At 34.4% G+C, this 27,983-nt stretch overlaps 1 protein-coding gene across 1 annotated transcript in view; it reads right to left on the minus strand.

Annotated features, from left to right (window-relative positions):
• Window positions 1-27,983, minus strand: part of CDC73 (cell division cycle 73) — an 83,931-nt gene that overhangs the window by 41,685 nt on the left and 14,263 nt on the right. The window contains exons 7-10 of the mRNA XM_039883339.1: window positions 24,613-24,829; window positions 20,890-20,988; window positions 19,284-19,362; window positions 17,532-17,596 (exon numbers count right to left, since the gene is read on the minus strand). Of these exons, the coding sequence (XP_039739273.1) occupies window positions 17,532-17,596; window positions 19,284-19,362; window positions 20,890-20,988; window positions 24,613-24,829 (460 nt within the window). The remainder of the gene's footprint in view (window positions 1-17,531; window positions 17,597-19,283; window positions 19,363-20,889; window positions 20,989-24,612; window positions 24,830-27,983) is intronic.

Raw genomic sequence — 27,983 nt, forward strand, 5'->3', positions numbered from 1 at the left:
TTCAATGATTTCTGAACTGAAATATAAGTATTAAAAAGGGAGAAAATATATATTTACTTATTCTATAACACCCAACAAATCAACTAACTCAAAAATTAAAAAAAAAAAACTCAAAAATCAGTCAAAAGCAAGATTAAAATACCAAGAGTCCTGATTTTTTAGTGTGCATGGATGGAAATCACAAAATGATTATAAAAATTTAATGCAGAAAAAAGGTATCAGTAGCTAAGAAAATACTGAAAATGATGATAAAGAACTTACTATAAAGCAACAATGTGTTTGGTTTGTACTGACACAAGAACTGGGTAGTTATACCAAGAAAAAAAAATTAAACCAGAAAGAGACCCTAACATTTATAGTAACTTAGTAACATGAACAACAAAATTTAATATTCCATAACTTAATAGAAAAATTGGCCAATGTTTCAGATTTAATGTTTAGGATTACTACTTAATTCATACTATTACAAAAATAAACTCTAGGTAGAGCAAAGTAAGTACAATACTGTACTAACAATTATCGAACCTATTACATGCCAGGTACTGTTAAGAATGCTAATAAGGGGACAGGGGAAAAATTTTACTGATTAGAGTAAAAAAGAAATCAAACAGAGAAAGAAATCAAGAGAAAAGAGATAAACAAAATACTAACCTTTACATAAAATTAACTACTGCCATAAAATTAAAAGATAAAAGGCAAAATATAAATTGAGAAAGTATTTATAATAATTGTCAGGCTAAATAACTTGATATATATAAAGAACTTTTACAAGTCAGTAAGGAAACACCGATATTCCAAAAGAAATTTGACCATAAGCCATAAATATATCACAAACGATGAAATCAGCCAATAAATAAAATATAGTTAGCCTCACTAGTAGTCATATAAATGCACTTAGAAACTAGGTCCCATCTTTATCAAACTGGAAGATATTAAAATAATAAACAGTCTATACAAGTAATGAATATGAGAAAGTCCCCAAATGGCAGTGTAAACTGGTAAAGTCTTTCTGAAAAACAACTTAAAAATATTTAACAAAAGCCTATGAACCATCAGCTCACAGCTAGAATCTATTATAAGGTAATAATCGAGGAAGTAAAATAGAAAATTTAAAACAGAGATTAAATAAACTATGGTAGTTATATAGTAAACTATTATAGTCATTTTAAATTTGGATTCAGAGACTATTTAATAACAGATGAACACTTATATACTCTATTAAGCCACCCCCCGCCCAAAAAAAATCAGGATACAAAACAATGTAGCATGGTTCATATTTCACAACCATACATATTTTAAAAAAATGAAAATGACTACATAAAAAAAGAAATGGTGGTGATTTCTGGAAAATGGAATATCTATTTTCTTCTTATTTTTCTGTATTTTCCATTTTTCCAGGTTTAAAATCGGTGAAAAATAAAGTCACTAACAAACTAATAAGCATCATATCAAGGTTTATACTATATTTTGTATAATTAGTACATACTGTGTTCACTAAATCTACTATAATAAATTCCAAACACTTTTAAAGAACTTTCTAGAGTTATAGATGACAACTGAAATTTTAAGAGATGAATGAGCATTCAAACATTTTTTGAGAGCCCACAATTTGCCAAGCACTGACACTATGATGATAACTGGTCAAGATATGGTCTATTTTTAATAAATGATGTTTGGGTAACTAGAGAGTCATAAGAAAAAAGACAGAATTAGATCTGTTCCTCAACCATACATACATTAGAATAATTTTCAAACAGATCAACTATCTTATGTAAATAATGAAAGAAACCAGTTCTAGAAGGGAAAAAATGTGAATTCCTTTATAATCTTGAGAAGAGGCGGTAACTTTCCTAAATAAGACAAAACTCAGGAACAATGAAAGATTTATAATTCTGATTACATAAAATTTTGGAAAAAAACTCTTGCATGGCAATAAAAACATCAACAAAATCAGAAGACAAATGACAAAGTGGGAAAAGATATTTGCAACTTATAAAGGTTTATATCCCCAATATAGTAAAGAGAGAAGAGGAGACAGAAGAGGAGGAGACCAAATATTCTGATAGCAAAATGGGGAGAAAATATTAATAGTCTGCAGAGAAAGAAATGACATGAACCCTAAACACGGTCAACCCTGGCCTAAGAAAAATGCAAATAAAAACGTCACTAAGAAACCATTCTACACCTATCAAGTTACAAAAAAAAAAATTAAACCTGAGCAACCTACTCTTTGGACAGACCTGTGGGAAAACAGGCATACCAGACACACAAGTGGGAATGTAAACGGTGCGACTATCAATGCAGGGGAATTTGGTAACATCGGCAAAATTACATAAGCATTTACCCTTTACTCATTGATTCTGCATCTAGGAATCTCTTCCCAAAATACAGTAACAACAATATGAAATAACGTAGACATAAAACTATCGTTGAGGTTTGATTTATAATAGCAGAAGTAGAAATGGCATTAAACAGAAAGCAATCTAAACCTCCACCCATATGGGACTGGTTAAATAAACCAGGGTACATAACTATATATATACATACATATATATATATATGTGTGTGTGTGTGTATGTGTGTGTGTGTGTGTGTGTATATATATATATATATATATAAAACTATATATTCTTTGTGGGATTACAGTCTAAGGAAAAATAATTGCACTCAACTATGTTACAGTAAATAGTAATATTAGTGATGCTATCTTGAAATTATCACTGCAATAGCAAACAAGAAATTATGCTAATATCAGGAAATGCTATAAACTAAATCATTTAAGAAAATTCTTTCTACTGATATCCATATAAACCCATGCTTATATATGTCTTCACTAAAATTGGTGTAGAAAAGCAAAGGTATTGAAAAAGAACAGATATTTATTTTCAAAGATAGCATTATGTAACCATAAATGGGGTTAAAAAAAATGAATACAGGCTAACTGGTTACTTATATGCACTCAGTGCACACAAACTCTTTTGGCAGGGAGTGGGGAGATAAGAAGATGAGTGATAATTTTGAGAAACTTTGAGCATCAGAAAAGGGAAAAAAAAAAACCACTCAAATTGGAAAACCACTATGCCTCAACAGGAAGAAAGTAGAAAAACCACATCTGAGAAGCAGCTAGCTTACAAAAGGCTCTGGCTTAGGATGGATGAAGACACAGAGCACAGACTTACTGCAGAAGAGCTACTTATTAGATCATTAAAAAGAAAAAGGTTGAAACTGCGAATACCAGATTTGAGTTACTACTGTGTATAGTGATTCTCAAACTCCTCTATGATAGAAAATTGGAGTTTTATCTCCTGGAAATGGCATATTCCTAAAAAATGAATCATGATCTTTTGAAAATTCTAGAAAAATCCCAGCACTGGCAGATTCCCTTTGGAAAGCTACTCCACCCTTAATGAACTGGGCAAAAAGACAAGAAAACTTAATTTTTCCAAACATAAAGTTCTTAATCAAAGTTCATAAGCTTAACACCAAATTTAAATTTGTACATCTACCTGAATGTCTGAGTACACACACATTTAACAACAGTATATTTAAACTCAAGTTATCTTCTCTCATCTCCAAATGTAATACCTTTTATCATTTCACTTCTCAGTGAACAGCTATCTCCAGTCAGTGGGCCAAGTCAGAATACCAAGAATGATCCCTGCCACTTTCTCCTCTTGTTATCACCCATATGCATCTATCCCAACAACGTGGATTCCTAGTGGAATCCATCCACTTTTCCTGCTCTTATCCTCTAGTAGTTCAAATGAGCATCTCTCACTATCTTTGCAACTGGTTTCCTCATATTCATGTAATCTGTTCCCCAGACTACAGCCAGAATGGTACTTTCAAAACACCAGGTTATTCACATCACCCCACCATCTCCATGGCTTCCCAATCTTCTTAGGGCAAACATCAAAATCCCTAAAATCCTTAGCTAGCTACAAGCTCCATGAATGATTCTCTCCTTTGCTAAGGCTAATTGCTCTACTCAATTTTGATCTCATTTCTGCCTTCCTCTTCATTCTATAAACTACTCTCTCTTCCTCAAGCCTGATTTAAAAAAAAAAAAAAAAAAAAAAAATCTAGATTTGAGGTGGTAAACTGGAATTTGACTCAGTAAAACAGCCTCACCTCTCTGAGTTAAAGCATTTTCATTTGCTGTGAGAGGAAACCTTTCTAAGGTATCTTATCAGTTTTTCTCTATAGTGACAAGAGTCATCCAATGCGGATATGAGTTCATCCTCATTGAAAATAAGGCAACATTTAAGTAAATATATGTTAACAAAAAGTATAAGTATTCTGGAAATAACGATAATCAGTTACGCAAACTTTAAATACCTCTCGATCATCTTGGACAATACAAAAAAGGGTTTACGAACCTTTTAGAAGTTAATCATGAGCAGGGAAGTAATAGTGAAAGTGCTGATTATCAAACTTACCAGAAGCCACATCTTTTAAGGTCCTTCATATCACAGTGCATTTCTAAGCAGGAAATATGATGCTTGAGATCAAGAAGTGAGGTCTTAACTTTCCTCAATATAAATTCAATAGAGATGAAATTGCTAGGCAGTTCTACCAAACAGACCAGTTTTACCATGTTAAATTCTAGAACTCTAAAATTAGGCCAACAGAAATTCTTGAGCCCAGTCTTCCTTCAAGTTGAAGAAATATCCAATAGTCCACTCACTTGATAAATATTTACTGAAAACCTCTGCACTGAGATGTGAACTGCAGACACAATGATGAACAAAAACAATCATTAAGTTGAGATAACACTCCTTCCACGGAGAAAGCCACTTATCAAACCTTAAAATAAACAGAAAGAACCACCTTAATAACTACTGGAAAGAAAAGATACACAATGTTTTGCAAGCAGTAAAAGGAATCTGACCTCAAGGATCTGTGCTGCCCAGGGTCAGAAAAGCCTTCTCTGAGGAAAAGTTTAAGCACACCTCTAAGACATAGATAACCAGTTAATGCAGCAAAATGGGAACAATTCCAGGAAGGAACAGATTGAAGAGACATATGAGTGATGCGAAAAGATCAATTACGAGACTGCTGCATCATCTAGGGAAGAATAAAAATAGTGTGGACCAGGAAGAATGGTAGTGATATGGAGATAAGGAACTACAGAGATGCTGAGAAGTATGCTCAACAGGCCTTCCTGAGTCTGGGTACCGCAGGTTACGGGGAGGGAAGCAAGTGGCAAGGATAATGTCCAGCATCCTGTATTACTGTTGAGTTCTTCTAAAATTCTCTACTTGTTAATCAGAAAATTGTCAGCCACCAATCACTCAGAACTTCCTTCATGAAATCTCCATGTTAATGTTCCATGTCTATATCAAAGTGGTCTTAATGACTATTAAACTATTATTTCCAGGACTTTAAAAAATATATATATTGAAGAGATGAGAGTACCACTTGCCGAGAGAGAAAACGATGTGTAAGAACCCGATTTACCAGGGATAACGTAATAAAGGGCCCTCAGGAAATGTATAAAAGGACTGTCAAGGGTCAGCAAGGGCCTATACATCATAAAGCATCGGTGACAACAATTTTAACTACTCTATACATATATGAATGTATGGGAAGTAGCTAAAAATATATATAACATGAGCTTAAGAATCATTCTTTTGATAAACATTTTTCAAACAACATGTATGTGCGAAGTACTGTTCTCAGCACTGGAAATATAGTGGAGGACAAGACGTGATTCCTACCTGTGGATTCTCATATTCAAAGAAAATTGTCAAAGTGAACAAATAAACAAGATTGCTAGAAGAAAACACTGGGAGGTCTGAGAAAGTGACCTTTGAATTGAGATATGAATTATGAGGAGCCAGCCTTATTCAGAGCAAGGAGAAGAATGATCCAAGCAAAAAGAACTGTAAAGACAAAGGTCAGGAGTTGAAAAGAACCTGACAAGTTGGTAGAAACATGGAAAAGAGCCAGTTAAACAGAACTGCAGCCAGGGCCTTTCTTAATAACTTTATTCTAGAGCCGGGGATATGGACAGAATTCAGAGGGTCTCTAATCTGGATGGGGAAAAAATTTACAATTTTATTTTCACCAACCTCTAATAGAAATTAATGAATACAGGCAACAAACCAGTACTATTAACAATTGATCTGACTTCATCACCAACAGAAATTAGATGTTTTTATATCACATTCTAACTGCTGCAGATATCCTGAAATTAAATTTCAGGCATTTATTATATTTGTCACTGGATCTTGTTAAATAACGAATTAGTAAACAGAAGATTAATAGGATTCACCAGTCTACCAAATGGGTCCACAGCAAAGAAAAAGATTATGAACCTCCAATCTAGAATAAAAGAAACTTGAGATTCCCAACAACTAAATGCAACTTTTGGTGCTTGTTTGGCTCCTACTTCCAACAAATGAGCTACAAAAAGATGTTTCCCAGAAAAATCAAAGAAACTGGAAAATGAATTGGGTATTAGATGATACTAACAAATTTTTACTTACTTTATTACGTGTGATAATGATTCTGTGACTAAGTAAAAGAAGTCCATATTTTCTAGAAGTGCAAAGTATGCAGGCACAAAACGTCAACATCCGGGTTTTGCTTTACAATACTTCAGGAAAAGAGGGGATGTGAAACAGAAGGAGTTAAGAGTGGTTAAAAAATAATTATAGAATCTGTATGATGGGCAGAAAAACCACCATATGCTATTTTCTCTAATTATATTTGAAATTTTTTAAAATTAAGAAGAAAAAAAGAAACGGTAAATGCATTTGGTGGTCACTGTGAAAAAAGGAGCCCCTTAGAGGGACAGATCTACAAAGAGGCACTGTCACCGGCGTATGAGAAGAAGATGCCTGTTCTCCAGGCCCTGATGTCCTAAGCCAGGTCACCTGACTTAACCAGGGTGCAGGCTAACTAGGGATTTTCCCCTTTCTTCCACATTCCGCTCAGGGAAGATGCCAGGCATCATTAAAGCTTGCTGGTATTATTCACATCCTGTTGGGTATGCACTCCCTAACAGTACTCATTGCAAAAAGAAAAAAAAAGAAAGAAAGAAAAAGAAAAGAAACTGTTTCTCATTATTCAGCTGTCTATGCCTAGAAAATTACTCTTTGATCAAACTAGCACATTTTGGCATTAGAAATAGCGATAGTTTAGGAGAAATAATAAGGTACAGTCTTCAGCTAATGAGCACTGATTAAGTTTAGGTTTCATAAGTAGGAGAGCCTAACAACTGAAAACAGGATGGGAGGAGGAGGGAACTAGGTAGCTGCAAACACACATAAAGACGCAATGCCAGGTCACTTTCTTTACGACTGGTACAAGCAAAAAAAAAAAGAAAAAACTGGACAGGGTGTGAAAGAATGCCATATTTAGGCAACTGGACCATACAAGATGGTCCCCAGGTTGTCAAAAAAATGACTATAACTACAAAAGGAACTCTTTCTATTTATGTAACTGGAATGGACTGCACACCTCTCCAGCGTAGTGTATTTAAGGTAGGAACACAGACAAGGCCCTGCAACTGCAGGAAGGTAGGCTTTAATCTCCTCTTCTTCCCATGCCTATTACAACACTGTCCCGCTTGCCTACCAGTCATTCAACTCAAGAGATTCTCAACTGCTCCTTTGTCTTTGCATAAGTGTTTTCTCAGCCCGGCCAACAGACAAAAAGCCTTCTAACTTTGTTCCCAAAATACCATATGCAGCCACAAATCAGAAGGATGTCTTAGCAAAAATTAACACACTCTTTCACTCATTATGAGAAAGTTCCTTTTAAAAAAAATACTAAAATCCATCTCCTCCATTTGGTTTTATGCAATTAAAAATTCCTGATCATAAAAAAAGATTAATAAAATTTTAATTCCTTCAGTACTGAAAAATACATCTTATAGTTTCTCACTGCTGATAAAATCCAAATCCAGCAATAATTTTCATTTAATCTGATAAATATAAAAATCAATCTAAGATAAATATAAAAATAACAGTTTTAACTATAGTACACAGGCAATGTCCACTATGCAAATGCCTCCACTCTTACAAATTTAATGTTAAAAGTCAGTATTTTTACTTGCTGAGCATGTCAGCTGTGTGAGCTTAAACAGCACCTTTCTAAAATTCAGTTAAACATGAATTCCTTAGTATATAAAATTCAAATCAAATATCAACTGCTTGCTTTAGTAGATAAATTATTGCCTTCTATATCAGTTGATAAAATTTAAGTAAAGAGTTAGCATAGTTGTGGGTCAAATCCAGGATACTGCCCATATTTACATATCCCATGGGCCAAGACTGGTTTTCACATTTTAAGGCTGAAAAAAAAAAAAGAATCAAAATGATCTTAGTTTAAATGTCCCACTGGTGACCCCAAGCACATGTTTATTAGTATTATTGATGCATGAATGAGACAGGGAAACAAATATGTGGAAGGGGCATTTATGTGTGAGACAGAATATACTCCCTTTCTCCTATAACTAAAACTGGTTCTGGTAATTTCTCTAACTGAATTTTACATAATAATAATAATAATAACAACTAATTGAGTAAAATGTGAAACTTTTACTCAAAAAAAAAAACTTTCTATATAATCCATTTATCATCCTTATTTTAAAAATTCTTTATGTTTTGTACTGCATTATGTATATATTCACATCTTTCAGGTAAATATGCTGAAGTAGCATTAAGCTGTGTAAAAATGTTCATGTCGAGAAAGAATGATACACTTTTATACATACATAAAGTCATCTGCGATGGTACTTGTATTAGGACTTCACTTGTACCTTATATTTGTTTTTGTACTCATTCTGACTGCACTCTAAATCTTAAATTCTTTTATATAATGTCAAGAAAGCACTTAAGTAATGTCTTTGTAACACTGAACCACTGGAATTTTTAAACTAATCAGGAGGGTGGAGTTTAAGAAATCGCATTAATCTGATTCCAGTGGGGAATCCTCGCCCCCTTCATCCCCATCCAAAACAACAAAGCTACAAGACTAATGCCAGACCTGAAGCTCAGAGTTCTAGCCAGGTCTTCAACCACTATCCACCCCCTCCAGAGGCAAATCAGATCCTCTGGACATCTGCATCATGGATTTTAAATTGAAGAGAGGTAGTTCCTTCACTAACACTTTTTAATAAATCAAACAAGAGTATAAGATGATAGTCCTAAAAATAAATCAGTGATGTATACATCTAAAGAAATACATCATATCCATTTAGAGAGGCATTAGTCAAAAACACAAATAGGAACAGAAGTCAACAATGGCAAATGATGACAAATTCTATCCAAGCAGTGACCAAGGCTGAAGGTTCTCTGGCCTTGCTGTAATAGGTCTGTCTTTATTGAAGAGATGCAAATACCAAACCACCTTACTGTAATACCATTAAATGTTTGAAGGATCTCATTGTACAACCATGTCATTATACCGTGATTTCTCACGTAGCCTCTTTACATAGAAAATATGTAAAAAGTATTCTCCGTGTCAAATGGAGAATATTGTCCCCAGCAATTACATTTCTTACTGTAAATGAATATGTGGACATTTAGCACTGAGAATATCTCATTAGCTTGAAAAATGAACCAATCTCTCTAGATATACTACTATTGGCCACTCTGTCAGCCTTTTTCTGGGCCACTGCAAATTACTACAGAAATACCACTCTATAAAGCAACTTGGGACCCACATGGTTGACCTTTCCCAGGGAACACAACCGTCAGCACTATGCTCGCCTCCAGCAGTCATCTGCGCTTTGACCTGTTCTGTAACAAAGACGGTGGTGAAAATTCCTAGGGCACTTAGAACCAGACTGTATGACTATGGACTGACTGGTCTCCAGTGATCCCCAAGAGGGTCACAATATAAACTGTAAATGTGCTATTACCCGTTCACCATACTAAAGCGCGTTTCTGTAATATCTACTACACTATAATCTTTATGCTGATGTTTAAAGCTTTAAAAAAAAAAAAATCACACAAACTTTTCAAAAATACTAATAATGACCCAAAGCTTAGAAATAAATGAAATGTATCATAGGTCTCCCAAAACTTGATATCAATTTATTAGAAGGTATTCAATCAATTATAACTTATTTAGTCCATGTAAAGAAACAAGCGTTCCCCAAATCAATTTATTTAAATAGTTAAATGTTTATTTTTTCTGTTAAAGTAACTTTTATAGGGAAAAATGTGAAAATATATTCCAAAGTTCTCGACAAATCATAATGCACCCACAAATGTACTATCAGAGTGGTTTTTATGATGTAGTTCTGTTAAAACTCAACAGTTTCTAAGGATGCTATGAAGTATTCTGTATAACCTTTTAAGATAAATTATAACATTCTAATCATCAGAGGCTGAGTTTGAGGTGTTTTTAATAGAAAAGCTAAAAGCCTTCTCCATAATACAAGGTAAAATTCTTCTGAAAAGTCAAAGACCTCCTTAATTTTAGTACTCGAGTTTGGCATATTAAAATATATAAGGAATTCAACTACAAAATGTTTATGGCAACACATATAACACAGAAATGACAAAAAGGCAGTGTAAAAAGACCATGCATCTATCTAAAAATACAAAATTTAGAGAGAGAAATGATTAGATTGATAGTGTACAGAATTCACTGGAGATTATGATAAAATGTTAAATCAGTTCCTTCTGATTTAAATTGTAATTTGTAAAAATGTCAAGTTGATTTGATTTCAAAATAATTCTGTTTGATCTTATATGCTACTAAAAAACCTAAATGTAAATAACAAAAGCTTTTTTAATGACAACATGAAATTGGCAATCTGTGTTCTATGGTGCAACCTTTGTCTCCAATTAAAATAAAAATAAAAAAAATTAAAGCTTTAATTCCTCAGCATTAAAAATAAATATATCTTCAACTTATTCACAGGAAAGCACCTTCTAAATTTCAAATAAGAACTTAGTTCCATCCAGACCAGAAGCAATTAGAGTTTAAAACAGATATTTAAAATGAAAGTGGGAACAGTCACTCACAGAGGAATATGAGAAGCAGGAAAGACAAGAAGAACAACACTAAAAGAAACATCCATCAAGAAAAAGACCTGGAAAAGAAACCAAAACTTAGAATTAAAGATCAAATGAGGTTTGGCACAGTGGGGGAAGGGGAAGAAAAAGGAATGAACTAACTAGACAATCCAATGAATAAGACAGAAATACTAAGACGATTAAGAAAATAAAATTTGAATGTAGAATCTATAGAAAAGATTAGAAATTCACTGAAGATTCAGATCAGTTTATGAAGACCAGAAACTGTCACAGCAAACCAAAATTCTGCCAACAGCCAACAGAAAGGTACCCATCAAGGAACTATCTAAAAACCAATTATAGCATGTTATTTAATATACTAGGATTTTTTTTCATATGAATGAATTTAAATTATCTGTCATGAAATTAAAGGGACTACTAATCTTGTTTCTTCAAACTACTGAAGAGAAATACAGAAAATCATGTCTATGTTAAAGAACAATGGTGGTTAGTCAAAAAATAAACCGAGTAGTTAGAATTTCAAAGTGGTGAAATACATTCAATATTGATAAAAATTTTGTTAAAATTGAATGGGTTCAGGTTGTACTGATGAAAGTAAACAGAAACTTTAATAAAAAGCTATACTGTACTATGTCTAAGAGAGAATGTTAAATTTAAAGAAAATTAAAGCTTGCTTTTACGCATTTCTGAGTCATATATCATTACAGCATTATACACGGAAATATAATTAAAAGAGTATATACAATAAAACTGAAATTTCATAGTATAAATTTTTATCAGTTAACAAAATGCCATTATATTTCCAAACTAGTTTTTTTCCCTCCGGTTCTTAAAATGATCAAAATTAAAACACTTTAAAACAAGATGTTAACATTATTATTAAAAATTTCACAATGGTTTCTAGATTACTTCTGACATATGCATCAACACTAACTCTGCCTTACACTTCTTTCAAATATAAGTTTCAGGAGTTCTGTAATTATGGCATTAGCTGTATGGTCACTGATAGATTAATTTTAAAGAGTATGTTACAGATAGTTTTAAAATCACTAAGGTGTTGTAGATAAATTCTTTAATAAAATATAAAGATAAATAAATAGAATTTAATTTATAGGTTTATACCAAAACTACCATCCATTGTGCAATGAATTTTCAATAAATCTCAATAAGATACATAAACTGTTACTTATACATTAAAATTCCCTGGCACCTATCAATATGTTCTGTTGACATAATTCATTTTTTTTGAAGTACATTAATATCAAAATGCTGATTATGCTGACAAAATATTACGGTAAAATGAGATTTTAATATCTCACACCACAAAGAAGGTATCAGTGCAGGGAGATTAATAATCGCCCATCACAATAAGTGTTCAGACTAAGTACTGCCCAACTTTTTAAAAAAGGGTGTTTTCTGTATTATTCAGCATTAAAAGTTTATAAAATATTATATGGTTAATATAAAAATATTTCTGTAATAAGTATAATTAATTCAGAGCTACAATTAAATAGTACTAAAAGGAACAATGCTAACAAGGGTTTACCTGTTTACATTTGAACAACAAAACAAATCCCAAAAGAAGTTATTATAAATTTTTTTCAGATGAGAAAATCATCTTTACTATAAAGAATAAGAGTACTGACAGAAAAATTAAAATAAGAACATCATCTTTATCACTAAGGGAGAACGAGAGCACTGACAGAGAAAGGCCCTTCTCAGCTTTGTTAGCTGCAGAATGAATGGAAGAGCTGAGATTCAAAGCCACAACTGACCTCGAAGCCTTAAATCCGTAGCGTTTCCAACTGTTTAACTTCTCTTTAACAAGCAGAAAGGCCAAGTGTCTAAGAAGGCAGCATAAGGAAGTGCGGGAGGCAACAGCAGAGGCTGTGGCGACCTACAGAGAGCGCCTATTTGAAGGAGGCAGGTACTGCCCACGCGAGTGTGGCTGCTGCTAAGCCAGACTGCGCACTCAGCCTTGCCAGATAGTTTCTCCAAAGAAGGGAAATCCAGACTGTTTATGGGACATACTCTTTATTTTTAAATGTTTTAAATTGTAATGGATGCCCAGTAAAACATATCTAGGGCCCAATTTAGATAGGCACAATGACTCCACAAGTACGCACGCTGAAAGGCACACGAGGTCTGCGCACAGGTGTTTACAAGCAGGCAGGCTGCATCTAACTCCGGGAAGAAACTTCACTATAGGCACCCTGAAAATCTACACAACAACCAGCCTTCTTCAAATCTTTCTACTTGCCACATTCTTCTCACCAGAGCACTTACTCCTGCTTTTTGTTCACCTCCTAAAATGTGCTTTCCTACAGTCTTCAAGTGAACTCCTGCTCAAACTTCAGACCTTACCTCAAGCAGTGCTACCTCAACGAACCATTCTGACTACTACAAAAAATCCCCCAACAATATTTACGCCACAATATATCTCTACACTCTTGGCACAGTCACAATTTTATATTTGACTAATGGATCTGTCTCCCCTCCAAGGGACCATGAGTAAAGTCTAGGAGAACATGCTATGCTGAGTTTGTGCATCTCTGATGTCCCAGCATTTGGCATAGTGAATGGCACATCATAAGCACTCAATGAGTATTTGGTTAAGGAAGAGAAGGAGATAAAGGAAGGAGAGCCCCTACGGAAGCCTCCATCAGTTGTCTTATCTTCTCCTGGCCTGGGCTTAGCTCCACTCCAGAGCATTACTGCTACTAGAGCACTCTCAGAGACGGACAGTTAATCAACAACTGAATGGAAACAAAAAAAAGCTCTATAAAAGGAGGAACAGGGAAGGTTACTGAAAGTACACATTCCCACTTAAGAAGAGAAGTTCGTGAAGAGATTGAGATTTTGGGTACTTCTAAAAAGTTAAAAAGTTAATGATGATATTATTACACTTTTAAAATGATACTGAAAATCCACCCAAGTTTACTATCAGAAAAATGGTTCCCTAAAGACTTATTATAAGAACTACACTGTCTAGCAGAGTCAATTCAAATAACCTTAAAGGAAAGCTTTGGATCTATACAATTTCAATGTGCAAAATGTTCAGACAGCAAGGCACTCAAGAGTCAGTGACATTCAGTGGAGCAGAGGCAAGAATGAGGAGGGGCCACGGTATGCGACCCTTCCACCTGGACACGAACATGCTGGACTGGGGGCTAAAATGGAGTAGTTCTAAATTCAATTACCAAATCCTTATACAGAACAGGAGCAAACTCCGATCACGTCTTCTATTCCCTGTCCAGTGGGGCCACGAGCTCCCTGCCACCACCTAACAGGGGAATGTCTTCACCGACCCCTCTCACTTACTATATAATGAAACGCAGTCAAGTGGCATCATCTTGTCTAAGATGCCCCTTTCACAAAAGGAATCCATAGAAATATTCTGGTATTCCCCAAACTAAATGGCTTCAGCTCCCACCACAAAACTTGTAAGGGGCCTCATCTACACTGAATCTGTATGACACTAGGCCTTCCCAGCAGTCCTAACAGGAGGGAGAAAAGGGGCAGACTCTGGGGATAAATAAGCTTGGGAGAGAGTGTATGCTCTTGATTCATGTTCTAAAAATGGTGAGATTCCTGTACCATGAAATGTTTAAGCTAGTGTTCCTTAAATATCATAGGACCCAAGTAAGATGTGCAGGGAAGGCTCCCAACTCGGAGAAGCCCTCCAACAACTCCGACACTCAGGACAAGCACCACCGGAACATTCACTACAAAATGCATTTCTTGGCCAAAGTCAGAAGTTAACCAGCAACCCAACTACACAAATTTGTAACTTTAAAGATACCTGGGCTTCTGCTCCTATAATAAATTTCAGTAATTACCTTTATGAAACATTACCAAAATACCCTGGATAAGTATTAATTTCAGTAAATCTCAATAACTTATGAAGTATTGTTATCAAAATACCTATCTCTTTTCTATAACACATATGGGAAAAGTTCATTTGTGCAGAAATTTTCTAGCCATCTGCAGAAATTGATTCATTAATTTATTAGTCTTACATCTAACAGAACTCTAGTGTCTTGAACTTAAGAGTTATGTAGGTCAATCCTAGTATAGATGGATCCTAATTTTAGTAAATATGTTTATCAATTAGGCATATCAAAACCCTGAAGAACAATGGTAGCAAAAATGAGCTAGACATAAATTATAAAGGAAGTCACTCACATCTGTGCAACAAAGCCTTTAACATACATTTAACTGCTCTGTATATTTGGGTGGGTATCATCAGAAAAACTCGCTTAATTAGAGAATAGGGTAAAAAACCCGGTGAAACCCACAAGCTCACAAACAGGTAATAATTCCAAAAGAAGAAAAAGGAGAATTTTTCAAAGAAAAAGAAAAATTTTTCAAGTAGATGGCACAGTGAGGTTCTACTTTATTTGTGACTTCAAAGCTTTCAAGTTCAGACTTCTCTATGTATTCTTTAAGAACTGCTAAACTAAATCAGGTCATAAGCAGCAGAGATTCTAGATGGGTATAAAAATATCAGAAGCACTAGCAATTTGACCATTTTGTCTTTCTGTTGCATTCCTACATGTCTTGTGATTTCTGTAAAATCACACACATGAACTTATTTAAATTCACCTCTATTAGTATATTTAGGATATACTAAGAATTATGGCATTGACTATTAGCATTACAATAAATAGATGTTTATTTATTGTAATGCTAATAGTCAATGCCATAATTCTTATGGCAGTTTTATTGCCATAGTCAATGTTTATTTATTACAATGCTAATAAATGTTTGTGAGTTTGGTTGATCTTTTCCAGTAGGATAGTTCAAGATGGATTTTAACAGTTAAAGTTTACAAAAGGATTGCCATCATATTGTCTAATTCTTGGTATTTTGAATAAATGTCTTTCAAATTGCTGAGCTATCATGCTCTAGAAAATATACTGATGAGGAAGCAGAGCCATTATCATTCATATAGTGCTTAATTAAGAAGGTGTCCTTGGATTTTAGAAAAACTGTTTTTTAAAAATAATCACTATAAAAACTATCGCTGATTTTACTATTTGCATAGAAACTCAGTAATGAAACCAATTTAATGGCATTTCAGATGAGACAAAAGTAAAAATGGTGACATCGCCACCACCACAGAAAATGTACAGTGGTTTGGTCCCACAGTAATTCCCTAGGGAGTGGCCAGTAGGCATATTTTGTCCTCAACGAACGAACCTTTTAAGAATTTAAGTTAAATCTTACAGCCATGAATTTCTTTTGAAATCAGGAAGCACTAAGCAGATGTCATAAGATGGGTGTGTCTCATCTCTGACCACTTTGCCATCACTCATGAGACTCTGGAGACATGTGCCTTCTGCTGTTGCCTTCCTACTAGGCCTCATTCCTGACCCTTACATTGTTTTCCACGGAATGCTCCTCTGCCAGCCTCCACTCCACTGTCACCTCTGCAGAAAGACCTCTCTCACTGCTCTTAAGAAGCCCTGTCTTATTCACAGCCCTAGTTCCAGCAACCAGAACACAATCTGACACAAGTCTTCAACATGCACTTGCTGAATGCATGACGACTCCACATGCTACTTCGTGAATACAAAAATAAATCCCCTGACCATTTAAAAACAGGTGGACTATTAGCAAAATATCTAATCCTCAGTTCTAATTTGAAGTCCAGAAAAAGAATAAAAATCAACTTTTAATATCAGATTCTTCATATGTATTTGCTGTTTCTAGAAATGACTAAAAGCATGGCAAGATATATCTTGATTCTGAGAAATCACAGCAAATACACAATGACTCATGTCACATTGGGTCCTCAAAGATCTGATGACTCACAGAAGCAAAGTAAGTTTGGCATTAGTGTTTTAAATATACAGGTATTCTAATTAATGCATACACATGTTTTAAAGTGTAAAAGTTAACCAATGATCTGTAATATAAATATGCAAAATGAGGTTAACAGAATTCCTGCTCTACGTCACCCTGCCCTATCACTGACTAAAAATTCTGTTCTTCAAGGTTTGATATGGCTTAGCTGGAACATCAAGAAATAACCATCTTTAGGGGGATAAAAAATAAAGTTTGCTAAATGTTGAGTCAAAGGCTTATAATCGTGGATACCCAAGTATGTGGTTCTGTCAAGTATGCTCTTTGTAAGTATTACATCAATCACTGTGATCTGTCTTTTTAAAAGAATGTAAAGGATTACATTTCAAAAAACATAAGATATTATGGCAAAGAACTCTCCAAACTGGACCTTGCAATTCCTTACTGACTTTAAATACTCTAACTAGGTAGCATCCATCCTACCTGCAGTTAATCAAAACATTTCATTTACACACACTCAACTCAGACTAAAAAAAAAATTTTTAAATAAAAAATAAGGAAACTCATGAATCAAATAATTACCACACAGATCTATCGGCACAACTGGTCATTAAGGATAAATATCTGAAATAGCAAATACTGGAGAATAAAGGTTGTCTTCAATACTTGCTATTCATACAAAATGCCTGAAACAAAAGAACATCTGCAGTCAAAGGGACTTACCGTTACAGACTTCAGTGTCATACCATGGTATGTGCCCATAGTGTCGATTTTGAAGCCTTCCGTTTCTATAAAGAAAGAGGATTTACTATTAGAATTTATGTATTTCATGATTAATAAGTCTAAAGTAATGATCTACATTACATTTGGACAGTTCAATCATATAACAAAGCTTTGAATCTATTATAGATATAGTTAAATGATATACTTGTGAAGATAAAAAGTTTAAAAGGGATACTAGTCCGAAAATACATTGAATACACACCAACAAGCCTGTTGTATAGAAACTGGTTAAGACCGTCTCTACACTTGTGTTCAATAGTCATATAGTTGGTTGAGAATATCAAAAATTATACTGAATAAAATACTATATCATATAAACTCCATTTTACTCCTAATAATTATAGTACCACTAAAAGTACCTGTTATCGTGATAAGTCCTTAACTTATAAAAAGTTGTGTTCCAAAATTATGATAGGCATGCTATAATTTGTAGGAAAGCAATGTTGTAAATAGGAGCAAGGGTTCCCAGACAGAATTCCAATACGCTTTTCTTTAAAGCATCATGTATTAAATAGTTTACACACCGCAAGCCATACAGTCTCTGTCACGACTACTCAATTACGTAGTTGTGGTGCAAAAGCTGGATAAACAATATATGTAAACAAATTGGCACAGCCTGATTTGGCCCATGAAGGGTTAGGTTTGGTTTGTGGGCTGTAATCTGCCAACCTTTACTTTACAGAATTCATTCCACAAGAAAAACATTGCAGTATGTAAAGAATGGGCTACTGTCTTTCAAGAGCATGAATTCAGGACATGACTTTGCCCAAAAAATGAAGTTAACACACAAAATTCAGTGCATCAAGGCAATACATCCTTTAGCTAAACTTAAACAGAGATTTCAGATTATGTAGGGAAAAAATCGTAAATATAAACCTTCTATTTGCTTCTGTCTCATTTTTTCATCAATCAAGTCAAGATAAATGAAGATCTCAAGAGAAGACACACTGGCGTTAGTCCCACTTCGCTGACCATATCTCTGAAGTGAAACCAGTGCACCGTGTAGGCTTTCTTAAGTCCTCACACGGAGACTCCAACCTACACTCCCCAAGCCCTCAGTGTATACATCTGTAATTTGAGAAACATAATTTGATATGTACAATATCTACTCTAAAATAACCTTTTGAGGAACAGAATGTTAATAACAACAAATACAATATATATAATAGCTTATTATAGCTTATTATTTTAGACCAGTCACTATACCAGGGACTTTATATTTATTAACTAGTTTAACCCCCACAATAAGCCTAAAAGACAGGTTCTGCACTACCATTACCATTAGTATTGTAAGTAACAAAGGCAGAAACTGAGACAAACCGCAGTTAAAGTAACTTGTCAAGATTCAGGACAAAGTCAGTGTGACGGACACAGACAATCTGGACCCAGAACCCATGCAGTCACCCAGGGGGAGGTAGGTACATTTATTCTATAAAAGAGTAGACAGTATTTTTAGGCTTTGTAGACAACAAAATCTGTTACAACTCAACAGCACTGTCACAGCACCAAAGGAGCCACAGTCAATAAACGAATGAGTGTGGCCACGGTCCAATGCTTTATTTACAACAACATGTGGTGGGCCAGGTTTGGCCTGTGGACGTTAGTTTGCCCAGACCTGCTCTTGACCACCAGGCTGTAGTGCCTCTCAAGTTGAGCGCAACCGCAGTAAAAGATAAAAATTAAGTGACTTGCCTTCTTTTCCTTTGAATCTTTCCTGGTCATATCTGTTGTAGGCAGCTGGGATAGGCTGTTTTGTTCGCAATGTGGGATCCTGTAGAAAAATTAATTATAAATTACAAGTTAAATTTTTAAATTGTTACTTAATATTCATAATAAAAACCACAATAAAGGTATCGTTTTCTAAGCTGTTTTCTTTAGCCATGAGACAAAAGCTAGGAGTCTCTTGATGCTTATTTTCAAGATATCATCTACTACTAAAAAATTACCATCCTATTAAGGACAAGGACAAAGGACTCCAAGTAAACCTGCACCAAGGCAAAATGCAAAACTCTTAGATACTGCAGAAATAAAACAGATGCACTTAAAATTTTCATACAGATTACTTAAATTTCTTTAAGAAACAATAAACTCACTCCAATTATGAATTTTTCTTTAACAATAAAAAACCTTTTCATTCAAAGTTTATTGAACTGACTTTTTAAAGCCTTCTAACTGAATTATTCTCCAAATTGTTATTCCTTAAATTAAAATAACAACAACTATGACAATAAATCCATTACAAGTGTACAGGGTAAGATTAAAGTTAAAGTTAGTTATTATTTTTTAAATACTTAGAAAAAATTGCCAATCTAATGATGGATAATTTAATTCACAAATACTTTATCTAAAACTCAGTCTGATAATCGAAAAAAGCACATTTGTAGAATATTCCCAAAATTGCTTGGGAAATTCATGATATTCAGGAAAAATAAAATACTCATTTTGTTACAATAGGATGCTATCCCAACTCATACTCCAAATAAAAGATACTTACATCGGTTTGTCACTAGGCACATATTACCAAGTCTACTGACAATATTTATCTAAATACCAGCAAAAATTCACTTCTAAAAGGTTAAATACCAATGATTTCATGAACAAACCAAACTACTAGATCTTCCAAAGACTGTATTAATAGTCTATCAAATTTCGATATTTTTAAAATTCTATATAAAATTTAAATTTCTTTTTATTTGTATATTTTTTCCTTTGTTGAATAATCATATGAAACTAGCTGGATTTTCAACAAAACTAGAGGGTCTGTGTGACCTAAAATACAGGCTTCATGTCACACATGAAATTTACTTTGAAAGGGTCCTAAGTGGCACCTCAAAGAGCGAGGAAGTCAACCTTCCAAACAGCTAAAACTAAGGCACAAGAGAAGGACCAGATAACCTATGAACAGGAGAAACACAACCCATTCACCAAGAAGTCACAGACACCAATGATTTTTAAAAGAGACCCAAGGTGGATGGTAATGGAGATTTATATTACTATCAGGGGTCAGTGACTGTCCCCAGCAACAATGAGCAAGCCAGCCACAGTTTAACCGATTACTCAGAGGGCTTCCCCTTAATGAACCCTTTCAGAGTCTGACCCAGGTATGTCTACAGTTAGGAATTCCTGCTGAGGTCACTTCTGATCATGAGGAAGGTTTTCACATCCTTCAGGTAGGTTAAAATAACAAAAGGTTTAGAATCTACTAATTGAAAAACTTTAAGATGAGATGTCTTCAAAATTACAATACTGAAAAGCCAATATCATTTTCATAAAACTATGAGCAGTGAAACATTCTCACCGCAGGTGCTGCATTTGGAGCTGGTCGCTGTTCAGGCGCACGCCCTTCTTCCCTGGCTTTGACAGACTGAAGAATCGCGAATATATTCTTAGAAAAATTCTGAAATACAAATGGATTTTAATTAAGCCCAATTAAAAGTAAAAACTCAAAGACAGTAAGTTAACCTAATAAGCAATTTCAGACTAAGTTTTCTTCCTCTCAATTCTGCCCCACTATACCATCATGAGTTATTATTGTTATATGCATTAGAAAAAATCAACTACTATGGGGAAATCAATCTAATTATTATAAACCCAGTGTCATTCATTTATTTCCATTTTACTTAAACTGTATAATTAGCTATAAATTTACTCACAGTCTGCATCTATTTAAAATGTAATCAGGATTTGTTAGCAAAAGAGGCTTCTTAACTCAATCACTACTACAGTGTCCCGCCCCTTACCCATGGCAGGTACGTTCCAGGGACCTCCAGGGTCCAAGGTGCTACAACTGCAGACAGTACAAACTTTAATCACTCTTCAACTATGCCAGAAATGTGGCAGCAGCTTCTTCATCAGCAGCTGCAGCTTCTTCAGTAATCCTTATATTTTTCAGTCTAAACCTATTCCTGAATCTGTGTAACCATGCCTCACTTGCATAAATGGCTTCATGTCACTCGTTTCAGGGGATCCCTTGCTGATGTCTTCTTTTAAGCTCAATGCTTTTTGGCATAATGGATTTTTTTTTAACTATTTTCCAAAATACACAAAAAGTAATGAGAAGAAAGAGTAGCACTATTTTATATTTTTGCAAATCTCCTTAATATCTGGCTTGATAGAAGATAGCTGTATTCCCATATCTACTTCTACATTTAATATTTTTTGTGACACCTTGTTTTGGTTAAAGCATATTAAAGAAAATCTAGCCTCACATAGAGAACTGGAAAAGTAGTAGTATTATAATCATCTTCAGATGACTGGATATTCTTCTTTGGTATCATACAAAACTCAATGAGTGAAAGTTTCTCAAAGGTTACTGTGATGTGAAAATCACATCCATAAACTTTTTGCACTGTAAAATCCATTGGTCTCTTTTGTACTTTAAATGGATTTTTTTTCACCCACACAATAGCATTCATTGGTCAGGAAAATATCACTCACTGAGTTATGCAGATTTTCCAAAGATTGACACTGTATTTATACAATATCAGCAAATTACAACTGTTAATATCACCATGGAAGAGTCTTTAAGAATAAAGAAGCTGGTATGGTCACAGTAGCAAAAAGAAACTTCTAAAATCCCAATTTTCCCATTAAAGCTCACATTTTAACACTGGCAATAAATACTGTCAACGGCTTTCCTTAAAGGACAAACTTACTTCATTTTCGAAAAAATGTTTGCCGAATAGGTAAGTCTGAATAATGCAGTTATTCAAATAAAAAAATGGTTTTCTGTGAAAAAGCAGCTGGTTCAGCATTCAACTTAGACAACAGCACAAGTGCTATGCATGGAGATGACCGTCATAATTTGGTATGTGGCAGTGATTTATACGTTATGATTTCACCACGCGAAGTCCTTGAAAGATGTCACTCAAGGTCATGATTTAATAAAATTAGTCAATTTTAAAAGTTCATCAAGGACATTATTAGTGGGTGAAAAATACAATGGCTACTCGTAAAGTTTGGTGCTGGTGCCAGCAGTTAAACCACCACTGCTTTTGCACCAGCAGTACAAAGGCCAAACCAGTGACAAAGGCAATCGTCTTAATCTTATTAAGAAAATGGATGAAAATCTCACCACTTTAAAAATAATGCAGTGTTGTGTCAGAAACACAACTTTAGAAGATCTATCAAAATGTAAGAAATTATAAAAATGTTATTTCTGTAATAGAAGTACAGGTAGTAATTTTGTTCCTTTTAATGATCTCTTTTCATCAATTTTCCAACAATGAACAGTACTAATTTTTATAAGTTTGAAAAATGTGTTTTTAATGAGTATAAAATCATGTTGTTTTATGTAGGGTACTTGCAATGGTAACATAACAGGACATATTTATATTTCTGATGAAATCTTCAACTTGTCTTTTATTCCAGAAATTCAAAAACTAAGAAGACCCTAATACCTGATAATAATGAAAGTCTGCCTAAAATCATATAGCCTTTTAGGGCTATGAGTACCTACAAGGTTTTTAGAGTTTGGAAGATTAAACAGTATACAGAGAACATATCAGTCAAAATCATTTTTTGTTTTTAAAAATGTTAATACTCATAGAAGTCAACATAGCTACCAAACAACTCTTAAATTAACCTATTTTTAAAATTATACAGTGATGCCAGTGACACTAAACTAAATTAGAACTCTGTTTCAAAATGATGGTACAATCCTGCCACCTAGAGCTCAATAAAAATTATTCAACTTAGTTACTAGAAAACTTAATGTTTATTCTACAGGTAAGATGGGACATATCACTTATGATTTATTCCACTGCTATGCAATTCAGACTTTTCAACACTTATAAGCACTGGTAGAATAATGTAAGTCACAATATTCAACTATGAGCCCCATATTAGGCAGTAAAAACGAGTAGTAACAGGTCACTTGATTGTAAATACAAATATTAACTCATGTTCTCAGATTTCTCTAGAATTTTAAGCTCTAGAGAATGATTCTTAATCTTGAGCTCAAGTACTCTGTAAAAGAAGTAAAAGTACCCAACAAAAATAATTCTCTCCTTTACATAATGTTTTCTAGTAGCTTTATTCTTACTAAATAGCACAGCAAATTTGAGGTCAGATTCCCAAATCCGCAAATGAAACTAGTTTGCCAAGACCGATGCTAAAGCTCACTTTCATCAGTAACCTCACACACGTCTATGAACTCCCTTGCCAAATCATCAATCACTATTAACAACTGTGCATCAATGGAGAATTAACATTTAGGAAAACTGGGAGGTAGCGGGGTGTGGGGGGAGAGACATGAAATTATGTAAGTGAAACAAAAATCAGTGCAACCTTTTTGGAGCTACATTAAGATACTGGACATTTAGTATCTTTCAAATTTTTGTCAGTCAAAATTTAAAGTACACGTCTCCTTCAGCCAGCATTCTGCTCCTAGGAACTAGTCCTGTTGCTATATACACATAATGCCCAAAGGTATACGTACAAGAATGCTTTTTAATCCATTATTTCTAATTGTGAATAAGTAGAGAAGAAGGAAGGAAAGGAGGAGAAGGGGGAGGGGGGGAAATCCCACAATCCTGTAGAGCTAAAACAACAACTGACTCCGTTAATGAGGAACAAGTAAATATTGCTACGTCCACACAACAGAATATAATGTATAAATTCACACACGGAATGCTTGCAGACTGATTTTCTTAAGTTCTCTACTTTGTGGAGAAAAAAAGTTACTGATATCAATGACCAGAGAGCTTGCCATCAATAATCTGTTCATTAGGTTTAAGCAAAGATCTACTCAACAAGAAAACTGGGCCATTCCTTGGATTCACAAGTAAGGTGCAAATCAAAGGGCTTGCACTGTGAGTCAGACTTTTCCATCAGCTTCTTTGGTGACCAAAAACCAACCATGTGGAAGAACAGAATGGCATATATGGCCACTTAGAATTCTAGGTTACTGATCTTTCAGAAATAAAATCTGAAACCTTCTAATAGCAAATTTTAATCAATTCCATAACCAGCACCGATTAAATGCAGTCCCTCTAACGAATGAGTAAAATATCTGAATTACCTTTCCTGTGCTCTGTAAGATGGTCGTCCGTGTCCTCCACACTCTCTCTCTGCTGACGATATCTCGGGTCACATCTACCTCAGCGTCCACAAAACTCCTCTGTTTAAGAGCAGTGATATCATCATCTAAGTCAGTCTTGATAGTAGATCTTTTCTTAGCCATAATTTTGGCTTTGATTGCAGCAATTTTTTCCACTGACATAGCTTCAGACAAAGACCTGAAAGCAATTTCTTTTTTGAATTTCCATAGCAAGGATCTCTTGAGCACATCTTAAATATGTTTTGGTACATTTATAATTCTTGGTAAAAACACTTTTAAGTGGCAATGATTAAGATTTTCTTATCTATAAAAATGACATACTTGATATTTCATGATCGTATCAGATTTTTATAGGTAAAGAGCCCAGAGCCTATGTAGAAATATTTTATGAGCGAATTAGTAATTTCTTAGAATATCAATGCAAAAAAAATTTTCACGGTTTTTCATGTTTCCCTCCTACCCAAAAGAGCAGAACTCATTAATATGTGTGCTTTTCTTTATATTTTCTGAGATTTGTATTTGCTAACAGCCCTCTATCTATGCAAATTATACAAACACACAAACACACCACCTTGGAGGCAGGGGTGAAAATGCATTCTTCAAAGAATTCAAAGTTTAGGTTATCCCTGAAATTTATTTCAAGGTTTCAACATATCAAATTCACAGTTGACAGAGGCTTTTTATAAGCCACATAAACAAATACTCCTTTTAATGTCTGGAAGATGAAACCCTATTTTGAGGTTTCTTTTTCTACACTTGATTTTAAATAACAGGTAAAATAGCAAAAGAGGCTATGTTTTCAAAACTATAAAGAAACACAACACTGAAAGTACAGATTTTAAGATAATAAGGTTAGTGTTTTTTCCGACAATGTAAAATGAGAAAAAGAGTTAAAAAGTGTTTGGGTACCTTAACAGTTGACAAAATTATTACTCTAAACACAAGATGACAATCTTGAAATACGTTTAAACAACATCTGGATAAGGGACAGGAATTCCTGCAGGTTTAAATACGGTAATATTACACAGTATACGAGTTTATTTATATTATGTATGGGGATGCTTTATAGCAGATGCTCAATATGTACCTAGTATTTGACTCATATAATATTATGTAACTTTCCCTCAAAACTGAAAGCATACAAATATACCTTGAGCCAAATTAAAATACTTTTCTAAATTATAATGAAATGTGCATTAAGCTTTTACTTCTAGCCAAGATGAAGTAACAGAGGCTGGACTGGCCTTCCTTTGAAAAATCAGTCAAAATACACGAAATGACAGATACTTGGCATCAAGCAATGACTGTCATCTCTATCTAACAAATGAAACCAAATAAGTGAGCCCTGTATGTGCCAGTTTCTTGCCTTTTAAAAGTTTCCAACGTGACACAGGGAGGAGAACCCAGGCAAAGCTTAGTGGACTTTGAGAAAATAGAGCTGCGTCCAGTAAAACCTAGGCAGCTGGAATTCATAGGCCAGAGAACCTGAGAATAGAGAGCTGCACTGACGATCTCCCTTGGGTATCTTCCAGCAGGATATTGCTTAGCACACAACCATGAGGAAATTAAAGCTGGGTGGAGAATCACCCAAGAGAATTAAGAGAGCAATGCCCAGGGCTCACAAAGGTGAAGAACAGCACCTACCCCCACCAGCCAGACTGGAAACCTCATATTCATGGGACATCAGGTAGAGTACTCGGAATAGACTTGTCTCACCTAAGGGTACAGAACAATCTTCCTACTGAACATTGTTCAAATAACAAATGTTAAAGAACAAGCCAGTTCCAAGTGATTTAACTATGTCTCAAAACTGAAAAAAAAAAAATTTAAATATTTGATTGTATATGGCCTCATTAGCAAATTCTCTCAAATGTTGGAAGAAATAATACCAATTCTAAACAAACTCTTCCAGAAAACTGAAGAGAAGGAAATACTTTCCAACCAATTCTGAGACCAGAATCATCTTCATATGAATGAGAACAGACATTACAAGAAAACTAGACCTCATAAACATAGCTGCAAACTCCAAATAAATTTTCAAATCTAACTTAACAATATATAAAAAGGATAATACATCTTGACTATGGTAGGCAGCTTCTGAAATTACTATTTAATAATCTCAACCTTCTGGCATTCACACCCACACTTTAATCCCCTCTCTGTGGGTGTGTGTAGAATACTGTACAAGTAATAGGATGTTACTCTAAAGATTTGGCTACAAAAAAAAAAAAAAACTGTAACTTCTATCTTGCTTGGCCTCTCTCGCCCTCTTATTGGCTCACTCTGATGAAGCAAGCTGTAGTGTTGTGAAACCAAATGTGATGAAGAACCAAGAGACACCTCTAAGCAACAGGTCAAGAACTGAAATGTGTCTACCAGCCTGAGAGGAACCACATTCTGGAAACAAGCACATGAACTCGGAAGCAGATCCTCTTGCCTACGTATGAGAGTAGACTTGGCCAATGCCTTCATGTGGCATTGTGACACACCCTGAAGCAGAGAAGCCACCTACATCACCCCAAGACCCTGACTCTCAGAAACTGAGATAACAAATGTATATTGTTAAGACACTATGTTCCAGGTTAACTTGTTGGCAGCAATAACAGATAATAAAATAACCAAGTAGAGATTATTCATGGAAGGCAAACATTCAAAAAATTAATTCACCATGTTAATAGAAAAGAAAAACTGTATGATCATTTAAATAGAATCAGAAAAAACATTTGACAATAGCTAGCATTCTTTTCTGATAAAATATCAGCAAACTCGGAATAAAAAGGATTATTTCCTTAATCTGTTAAAAAAATTATCTACAAAAAAAAAAACCCTTTGCTAACTTGTTTATATAGTAAATGAATGCTTTCCCCTCAAATGAAGAACAAGAAGGTCTAATCTCACTGCTTCTAGTCAACACTGGGAATGCAAGTCTAGCCAGTGCAATAGGCAAGGAATAAAAGGCATCTAGTTTGGAAAGAAAATAAGTAAACATGCACTTTGTGTAGACAACATGATTGTCTATGTAGAAAAGCCAATAAAATCTACCAAAAAAGTTACAAAGGATAATCAATGAGTTAAGCATGATTGCATGATTCAGGGTCCATAACCAGAAATCAATTTGTTTCTATACTGGCAATATACAATCAAGAATTAAAAAAAAATAGTATCAAAAAGTATGAAATACTTATAAAAAATAACAAAAAGACAAGCCCCATACACTGAGAATTATAAAATGTTAAGAAAAAACAAAGCAGACTTAAATATCTCTCCATTATTAGAGAAATAAACCGTGTTCCTAAGTCAGAAGACTCAGTATTTTTAATATGTCAATTCTC

Source organism: Pteropus medius, unplaced genomic scaffold (genome assembly GCF_902729225.1).
Source record: "Pteropus medius unplaced genomic scaffold, Ma_sr-lr_union100, whole genome shotgun sequence".
NCBI lineage: Eukaryota > Metazoa > Chordata > Mammalia > Chiroptera > Pteropodidae > Pteropus > Pteropus medius.